This window comes from Arachis stenosperma, chromosome 10 (assembly GCF_014773155.1).
Source record: "Arachis stenosperma cultivar V10309 chromosome 10, arast.V10309.gnm1.PFL2, whole genome shotgun sequence".
In the NCBI taxonomy this organism is placed as follows: domain Eukaryota; kingdom Viridiplantae; phylum Streptophyta; class Magnoliopsida; order Fabales; family Fabaceae; genus Arachis; species Arachis stenosperma.
In genome coordinates, this window is record NC_080386.1 from 89,789,614 (window position 1) to 89,799,734 (window position 10,121).

Consider the following 10,121-nt stretch of genomic DNA (forward strand, 5'->3'; position numbering starts at 1 on the left):
TTGGGAAGCATGTCAGAAGGACACATTTTGGTTAATTGCTTGTATCTTTTACAAGCTTCATAGAGGGATTCACCTTCCTTCTGTTTGAAGGTTTGGACGTCCACTCTAAGCTTGCTCAGCTTTTGAGGTGGAAAGAATTTGGTCAAGAAAGCGTTGACTAACTTGTCCCAAGAGTTCAAACTTTCTCTAGGTTGTGAGTCCAACCATGTTCTAGCTCTGTCTCTTACAGCAAAGGGGAAAAGCATAAGTATGTAGACCTCGGGATCAACCCCATTGGTCTTAACAGTATCACAGATCTGCAAGAATTCAGTTAAGAACTAATGAGGATCTTCCGATGGATGTCCATGAAACTTGCAATTCTACTGCATTAGAGAAACTAATTGAGGCTTAAGCTCAAAGTTGTTTGCTCCAATGGTAGGAATTGAGATGCTTCTTCCATAGAAGTTGGAAGTTGGTGCAGCATAGTCACCAAGCATCTTCCTAGCATCTCTAGCATTGTTGTTGGGTTCGGCTGCCATGTCTGCTTCTTTTTCAAAATTCTCTATAAGGTCCTCTCTGGAGTGTTGTGCTTTAGCTTCTCTTAGCTTTTTTTTCAAAGTTCTTTCAAGTTCAGGATCAGCCTCAACAAGAATGTTTTTACCCCTGTTTATGTTCATATGAAAAAGAAGAGAAAATAGAGAGTAGTGGAGTCCTCTATGTCACAGTATAGAGATTCCTTGAGGTGTCAGAAGAAAAGAAGAATAGAGGAATGAGGTAGAGAGAGAATAAGAAGAATTCGAACACAGAGGGAGAGAGAGGGTTCGAATTATAAGTAGAAGAGAAGTGTTAGCAAATAAATAGAAAGAGATGAGAGATAGGGTATTCGAAAATTAAAACTAAAACAATTAGTTAATTAAAAAGATTTTTTGTAAAAGTGGTTAGTAATTTTCGAAAATTGGAAGTGAAAAAGTGGTTAGGTGGTTTTGAAAAAGATAAGAAATAGTAATTATTTGAAGAAGATTTGAAAATAATTTTGAAAAGATAAGAAGTTAGAAAAAGATTTTGAAATCAAAATTTTAAAAAGATATGATTGAAGAAGATTTGCTTGAAAAAGATATTATTGAGAAAGAAATTAAAAAGATTTTATTTTTAAAATTGATGACTTGACTAATAAGAAACTAAAAGATATGATTCTAAAATTTAAAGATTGATCCTTTCTTAACAAGAAAGTAACAAACTTGTAATTTTTTTTGAATCAAAACTTTAATTGTTAGCAAGGATTTTTGAAAAATGTGATATGAAAAAGATAAGATTTTAAAATTTATGAATTAAAACATGAAAATTTAAAGAATTTGAATTGGAAAAGAAATTACCTCCCTAGTGTCATCTTGGCGTTAAACGCCCAGAATGCTATCCATTCTGGTGTTTAATGCCCATTTGGCTGCCTCTTTGGGCGTTTAAAGCCCAGCCAGATACCCTGGCTCGCGTTAAACTCTAGGAATCCTTCTTTACTGGGCGTTTTCTAAACTCCCAGAATGCTGCCATTTCTGGCGTTAAACGCCCAGAATCCTGCCCATTCTGGCATTTAACGCCCAGAATGATAGCTTTACTGGCGTTAAACGCCCAAAATGATAGTCATTTTGGCGTTTAACGCCCAAAGTGCCTCTTTACTGGCGTTTTGACCCCAGTGAGCTCTTTTTCTCTGTGATTCTTCTGCTTTATGTTCTGAATCTTCATTTCTCTGTATTATTTACTTGAAAAGATACATATTTTTAACTTTCTAAATTTTTAATGAGGAGAGAGAAAAACACAAAATGACTCAAAACATAAGAATTTAAGATCAAACCAATAATGTATGCAAGAACACTTTGAATGTCAAGATGAACACCAAGAACACTTTGAAGATCATGATGAACATCAAGAACATATTTTTTGAAAATTTTTGAGAAAAGAAAGACATGCAAGACACCAAACTTAGAAATTTTGAATGTTTAGACACTATGAAGACGAAAATGCATATGAAAAACAACATAAAACACAAAACAAGAAAATCATGAGATTGAACAAAGGAAATCATCAAGAACAACTTGAAGATCACAGAAGAACACAATCCATATATTTTCAAAAACTTAAGAAAATTAAAAACATGCAATTGACACCAAACTTAAAATTTGACACTAGACTCAAACAAGAAACACAAAAATTTTTTTGGTTTTTAAGATTTTATTCAATATTTTTTTTCGAAAATAAAAATAAAAAGCTTAAACATAAAATAAAATTACCCAATCTAAGCAACAAGATGAACTGTCAGTTGTCCAAACTCGAACAATCCCTGGCAATGGTGCCAAAAACTTGGTGCACGGAATTGTGATCAAACTTTTCACAACTCCGCACAACTAACCAGCAAGTGCACTGGATCGTCCAAGTAATAAAATCTTACGCGAGTAAGGGTCGATCCCACAGAGATTGTCGGCTTGAAGCAAACTATGATCATCTTGTAAATCTCAGTCAGGCAGATTCAAATGGTTATGAAGTATTGATAATTAAAAGAAAAATAAAACGGAAAATAACATAGAGATACTTATGTAATTCATTGGTGGGAATTTCAGATAAGCGTTTGAAGATGCTTTGTTGCTTCTGAACCTCTTCTTTCCTATTGTCTTCATCCAATCATGCGTCCTTCCTTCCATGGCAAGCTGTATGATCTTCTCAGTGAAAATGGTCCGGCTACGGTTTCTGTATGGCTAATCAACTGTCGGATTTCTCGTTTCGAATGAAAAATACCAGGCACAGCTACCGCATGGCTAATCATCTGTCGGTTCCCACTTGTGTCGGAATAGGATCTCTCTATCCTTTTGCACACTGTTCACTGCGCCCAACAGTAGTGAGTTTGAAGCTCATCACAGTCATCCCATCCCAGATCCTACTCGGAATACCACAGACAAGGTTTAGACTTTTCAGATCTCAAGAATGCTGCCAATTGTTTCTAGCCTATACCACGGAGGTTCTAACCACGTGGACTCCGTCCGTGGATCAGAGACCCAAGAGATTATACTCCAGTTGTCGTCCAATGACTACGTTGAACATCATGTAGACCGCTTGTGGTTGTCTGGCATGCAGATCTTAGCTAAGCGAGTAATAAAGATAGTGGGTGATTGTCACGGGTCACCCCCTTCATTTTGACTTAACTGAATTAAGTACGAGAGTATATCTTGGAGAAGAAGTAGGCATGAATTGAAAGAGAAATAATAATACTTGCATTAGTTCATGAAGAACAGCAGAGCTCCTCACCTTAATCTATGAGGTGTAGAAACTCCACCGTAGAAAATACATAAGAGAAGAAGGTCTAGGCATGGCCGAATGGCCAGCCTCCCAAGTGGCATAAGATAATTCTCAAAATCTGCCAGTCTTCTTGAATACAATAGTAAAAAGTGCTATATATACTAAACTAGTTACTAGGGTTTACAGGAATTGAGTAACTAAGTGTAGATAGTGTAGAAATCTACTTATGGGGCCTACTTGGTGTGTGTTTGGGCTGAGCTTTGAAGCTTTCATGTGCATAGGCCATTCTTGGAGTTAAACGCCAGCTTGGATGCCAGTTTGGGCATTTAACTCCAATTTTGGTGCTAATTCCGGCGTTAAACGCTAGAAAAGTGTCTCTGGTGGGTGTTTGGACGCCAATTTGGGCCATCCAATATCAGACAAAGTATAGACTATTATACATTGCTGGAAAGCCCAAGATGTCTACTTTCCAACGCAATTGAGAGCATGCCAATTAGGCTTTTGTAGCTCCAGAAAATCCACTTCGAGTGCAGGAGGGTCAGAATCCAACAGCATCTGCAGTCCTTTCTCAGAATCTCAGCCTCTGAATCAGATTTTTGCTCAGGTCCCTCAATTTTAGCCAGAAAATATTTGAAATCACAGAAAAACACACATACTAAAAACTACCTAAAAACAATGTCAAAGAGCGTATAAATTATCCGCTCATGAGCTACAAATAAGTTGAATAAGCGGCTCTTATTTCATTTAATATAACTTGTTAATTATAATTTGTTAGGACTTAATTATTCTTAAATTATTAGTGAAGATATATATTTTAAATTTTAATTTTAAATCTTGACTATTTAATATATTTTTTATTTATATACGATCGATTTTACCCTTCAACCAATAACTTATTGGTTAAACTAGCAAACTAGTGAAGCAATAGCTTGATCAATTTGATTATTGATTTGGTTCTGATGATTATAGTTGTATTGATTTAATTTTATTAAAAAATTGCAATTTTTTGTATCAATTTAAATTTATTTTTAATAAAGCCTAAGTTAAATTCGTATTGAATTTTAAAAATTTTTAGAAAAAGAGAGAGATTGTATTGTTAGGTGATTGTGGTGCTTGAAAATAGATCATCTTAATTTTTTTTAAATTATTTAATAAAGTGCGATCTCTCACTTTACATTTTTTAAATAAGATCAACAAAAAATATGTGACAAAAAATATTAAATGGTAAAAAATTATATTTTATCAAATAATTAAAAAAAAAATAGAAAGGATCCATTCCCATGATATTTAGTAAATAGCCAATAGTGGTGCATAGTTATTTACTTTATAATTTATTTTGTTTTAAATTTTATTAAATTGTGAATGGTTTCAAAATTTTTGAGAAGACGAGAGAGGTTGTGACACTAAAAATCGTTCTTAATGGTACACGATTATTAATTCATAATTAATTTATATTTTAATGTGAATCGTTGTTATTAATTGTGATATGAATTCAATTCATATTTTAAATTTGAGTTTCACTAGGAAACTAACTAGGAGTGTAATTAAGTGGAGCTAACTAGTTGAAAAAATTAGTTACAAAAAAAAAAAACCTCCTACTATCCTAATTTTTAAAATTTTAAAATTAAAAATTAAAAGAAGTTGACTTAGTTAGCTTATATTGTAGTTAATGCTCTAGACTTTATTTATTATTATTGCTTGAATTTTTGCTAATCCAAAAATAATAAATTGATATAATACAAATTAGATTTTGTTTAATAAAATTGGTTTAAATTGTAAAATAAAATTAAATCGATACAATTTACATCGTAACAAAGTATATTAAATTTTTATCTTTTTAATGAATCAAAATTGTACTACAAAATATGATCTTATTTTATTGACCGTGCAAACAAAATAATTATGAACGTATTTCGTGAATAAACAAAATATGTTGATTAAATTTTATTACTTCTCTTGTTATTAGTGCAAATTAGATATGTTTATATCTCTTATTTACATTGTTCATATCCAGTTCCATAAATAGGAGAAAATGTAATTTTTTTCGATAGATCCATAATTTTTTACATTTATTTTGTTTATTTAAAATAAAAATCCTTCAAATATAGTAACAATGACAATTTTATTCTCTAAATTTGTTTTATAATTAGGATTTCCAAAGACCCTGTAAAAAAAATTATACGAGCAATTATAACAATATTTTCTTTACACAAAAAAGGTGAAAAGATTTAGAAACACACAAACAATATTTAAAATAATAATAAAAGGACAAATAAGTCCTGAACTTTTTAAATTTTGACAAATAAATCTCTTAAAAAAATTAATTACAAATATATCTTTGATTTTTACAAATGACGGACAGATACATTCTTCCATCCATTTGTCTCTCCAACCACAAACTGAAATGGTTGAGGTGGTCCCAATGTTACGTTATGAAACGACGTGTTCGTTACAACACCAACGTGACATGCAACAAAAAGATAGAGGACAAATAAGTCCCTACGTTAGAAAAATGTCATCGTTTTGTTGAACGAGCAGATTGTCGATATCGACAACGAAGTTGGGGTTGCCAGACATAGGGTTGATCTTTTATGGTAAAATGTTGGATCAAGGCCACCTCCTTACTGAAGTTGTCTTCATCCCTATCATTGGCGACGCTAACAACGGCTATGGCAAGCCCATCAACGTCAAGAGAACCGTCAAAAGGCTTCATCCGAGCTAGTTTTGTTGGAATCCTTCTTGAGGATCAGGTCTCTCCCAAAACATGTAGCCACACACGGGGAAAGAAGGTTGTTTCCATTTAAAAGGCTGTCATCAAGATTAAAGTTGCCATCGCTGCTTGAGTTGAGATCAACTCTGATATTGTCATCGTTTCTCGCACTGACGCTCGTCAGGCTGTCTCCCTCGAGGAATATGCTTGAAGGAATAGGCAAGACACCAATACTTACTCCTCAGCAACTTGAAGACATTGGTTACAAAATTATTGTTTACCCTCTTTCTTTGATTGGTGTCTCTATACGAATAATGCATCATCTCATTTTTCATTACGTTCACCAATTCAGTTGACTAGTTTTCAAGATTGAGATGAGATATATCATGGTTGGATTTGTAGGATTCACTTGCTGCCCTTAAAGGAAGCCACATTCCTCCTCCAGGAAACATGGCGTCTTTTGAAGAAATCAAGGATATCGTAGGGTTCAACAAAATGACGACGTGTTTTTAATGTAGGGACATATTTGACCTTTATCTTTTTTGTTACACGTCACGTTCTACGTAATGGATATATTGGTGCACCTCAGCCATTTCTGCTTGTTTTTGGAATGGCAAATAAACAGAAAAATGTATCCGTCAGCTGTTTGCAAAGCTCAAAAATGTATTTATAAATAATTTTCCTAAAAAAGTTATTAGTCAAAATTTTAAAATTTCAAAGATTTATTTGTTTTTATTTTCTAAAAAAAAATTAATACTTAATGCCAAAATTCTAACCTTGTAACCCATTAAACCTGAATCCAAAACATCGAGTTTATATATATATATATATATATATATATATATATAAGCAAAAAACAAAAACACACAAAATGTCATTAAAATAAATTCTATTATTAAATATTCTTAAATTGTATAATACCTTTTGAAAATCTTCTGCCACCTTTTGAGTAACTCAACTTCTTTCCTGTAATTGCTAAAAACAAGTGAAAGGTAGAATAACGCCATATGTCACAAAATTGGAGTAGCCACACAAGATCTATAGATGTGAATTTTTCTGAATTTCCACACCGTAAATTTTTCTTAAAAAGAATAAAAGAATGCCATTGACAAAAATATCAAAACATTAAGAAGTCTTCGTTTTGAGTGGGATTGTCAGTCAATTTGTCGACCCACACCGTATTTTGATTTTTGTTATAAACCTTATTCTGATTTGCACCATTAATTTTCTTTTTCTCCACCTCCTTGGTCTTCTCTTCCTTATTGTCATTCTTGAAAAATATTTTACGAACAAACGACTCTACATCTTTTCTTGAAAACCCTGCTTTGTCCTCAACGTCATTCTGAGGAATATATGGTGGACGAGCAATTTGCAAAACTGAGTTCCAGTTCACACCCTTAAAGAAATCATGGCACTTGATTTCATGTACCTCAATCCTACGGTCTGGATGCTTTTCAAGCAACTTCTTGATCAGGTCCCTCAACGGTGTGTTTTCACCTGATAGATCCGGTTGTTTCATCAAGATCCGTTGAAATGTCTCTTTTCTGTTTACGCCCTTAAATGGTGTCATTCCATACAGCATCTCGTACAAAACAACACCGAGGGACCACCAATCAACACCGAAGTTGTGTCCTTCACCAGTTATAATCTCTGGTGCCACGTAATCCTCTGTTCCGACAAATGAGTTGGATTTCTCCACTGAGTCGGACTCGCTCCGTGCTGGTGAGTTAGTGCCGAGTTGACTGTCTGAGTCAAGAGGCATGATACCCGAGTGACAACAGTAGCAACCTGGTAACAATCGCTTTCTTCGGTCAACCAGCAATGCTGAGTCAGAACTTGGTGATGAGATGCCACTCAACAATTGCGGTGACTTTGGGTTCAACTTCTTGGAGAGATCAAAATCCACGAGCATTATGTGACCTGTTTCTTGAATCAGTATGTTCTCTGGCTTCAAATCTCGGTACACTACTCCAAGACTATGCAAGTAGTCCAATACGAGGACCAATTCCACAGCATAAAACCTTGAAGGGTAAAACAAAATGGCATGGAAATAATTAGGAAAAATGCATATTTTGGTTAGCAAGGAAATGAGAAAAAAGACTGCAATTCTTGCTTTTTCAAATAGCAGCAATAAAGGGGGGAAATTAATAAAATATGTGTCTAAATTATTTCCAGAATCCCATTTACGTTTTTTGTTTTGAAAAATATAATCATAACAAAGGTAGCAAAAAGTAAAGAAAATTATCTCCTTTATTTATTTTAAATTTCTTATACCTCTTGCATTAAAAAGATCGAAATGCACAAGTTTAACATTTTCGTGTTTTTGGTTGTCGTTCAATCCGAATTCGAAGCTTGACCCAATGTTTTAGCATAGTTTCTTTATCCTGATTGTCCGTACCTAATCGATCGGTACCAATGGCACAACAACGAAGAAAGGTAAAGATAATAAAAGGTACCTTATGGCATCAACAGGAAACGTCTTCTCAGATTGTTTCCTTCTTAGAGAATGTAAGTTTCCGCCGTGGCAATAGTCAATGGCAAACCCTAGCAGCTCCTCGGTTTCCAAGACCCCTCGCAACTGTGGCAAGAGAGGGTGATTAAAACGACGCAATATTTGTTGTTCGAACGAGACCCTCTTGCAATGGCTGCTATTTCTCATCCGAACAAAAGCTTTTGAGACCACCTTCAACGCCAGCCATTGCTTCTCGTTTTGCCCTTCATTTATTTTCGCCAAGAAAACCAAGCCCTTGGCACCGCGTCCCAAGGCGGATACTACTTTGAGATTACAAAAGTCCAACGTGTTGCTACCATTATCCATGGCCCCGAGGTGGTCAGGAACCGAGGAAAAGCTAGGGGAGCCGGCTGGCTCAGGAAATAATGTTACGATTTATTATCAACTTTGTCTTTTGAGAGGTCTTTTATAGGGTTGCCATTGAAATCTTTGCACGGGAGCAGGGAGAAATGGATGATCCTATCACAATGCCTATGATGTTGAGCCACGTGGAACTTGAATGAATTTAGTTAGACGAGTTGTTAACGACACAAAGGGATTTGACAAAGCGAACAAACAACTCAATTGGAGATTGATGATCCATCATGGACGTAAACATACAACAAGTCATTAATAAGATTATTACCGTGTTGTTTCAACTTTCAACAATAATGTTCCATTGGTCCTGCACAACCATATTTCTAACCATACTACCTGCATATCAAAATTAAGCCACCACATAACATTTTTGTCATATTTCATACAAATCTATCTACTTATATATATTATACTAAAATTGGGTTTTTTTCCCAACTAATGAAATATGAAAGTGAGGTGTCAATTCCTCGTGAATCTATTTTTCCGCCAAAATAAATGCATTATTTTTTCTTCTAAGTTTATTTTATAAAAATATCTTTATTATAATTATACTATAATTAACATTTAATTAATAATACATAATTATACTAATTTATAGTTATATAAAATCAGTATTTAATGCATTATTAAACTACTTATCAATTATCAATCAAAAATATTTTTAATAATAATAATAATAATAATAATAATAATAATAATATGATAATGACACCGGTTATTAATAACCAATTTATATTTCTCTAAATATATTTATTTTAAAAAAATATCTTTATTATAATTATATTACAATATTATAATTAATATTTAATAAATAATGCATAATTATAGTAATTAAAAAATATCTTTATTATCTATCTATTCTATTTATTCTATTATATAAAAATCAAATTTTTGCACTTAATGATGGAACTGATGCGACATGCTCTTGAGGTGTTTCCTGATTTATTTCATTTAATTCGTTAAACCAAATCAATTATAATTAATTAATTATATCAATTAAATAATTTGATTAGACATTCAAATCTCACCATTTATTATAATTTATATGAATTGATTAATTATATCAATTAATTAATTTAGTTAATTATATTAATTATTTGATTTGATTAGAGTAAATATCAAATTAATTAATAATTAATTTAATTAGTTTATTTTTCTCAATTTCATCTATTTATACAAGATCAAATATTTTGTACTCATTGGCTCTCTTTTCTCTCTCCCCCCTCCCTTCCTCCCTTCCATACTCTCTCTCTTGTTTAAGGTACAATTTTTATAATTTCT

The 10,121-nt window shown here is 33.0% G+C and overlaps 1 protein-coding gene and 1 pseudogene across 1 annotated transcript; one reads left to right on the forward strand and one right to left on the reverse strand.

Annotated features, from left to right (window-relative positions):
* Positions 1 to 5,665: 5,665 nt before the first annotated feature.
* Positions 5,666 to 6,484, forward strand: LOC130957321 (uncharacterized; annotated as a pseudogene).
* A 604-nt stretch (positions 6,485 to 7,088) lies between these two features.
* LOC130957323 (serine/threonine-protein kinase OXI1-like) lies at positions 7,089 to 8,789 on the reverse strand. Its single transcript, XM_057884190.1, has 3 exons — positions 8,428 to 8,789; positions 7,212 to 7,992; positions 7,089 to 7,178 (listed from the first exon to the last, which is right to left on the reverse strand). Exons 1-3 carry the CDS (start codon positions 8,787 to 8,789, stop codon positions 7,089 to 7,091), a joined length of 1,233 nt encoding a protein of 410 aa, XP_057740173.1.
* Positions 8,790 to 10,121: the final 1,332 nt, after the last annotated feature.

What these genes read in the sequence shown, in the direction of transcription:
- LOC130957323 (XM_057884190.1), bottom strand. Translation starts at nt 8,789, where the DNA reads ATGGATAATGGTAGCAACACGTTGGACTTTTGTAATCTCAAAGTAGTA. An exon ending in TTTCCTGTTGATGCCATAAG is followed by an intron (nt 7,993 to 8,427) that starts GTACCTTTTATT and finishes TTACCCTTCAAG; the next exon opens with GTTTTATGCTGTGGAATTGG. An exon ending in AGGAAGAGAAGACCAAGGAG is followed by an intron (nt 7,179 to 7,211) that starts GTGGAGAAAAAG and finishes GGTGCAAATCAG; the next exon opens with AATAAGGTTTATAACAAAAA.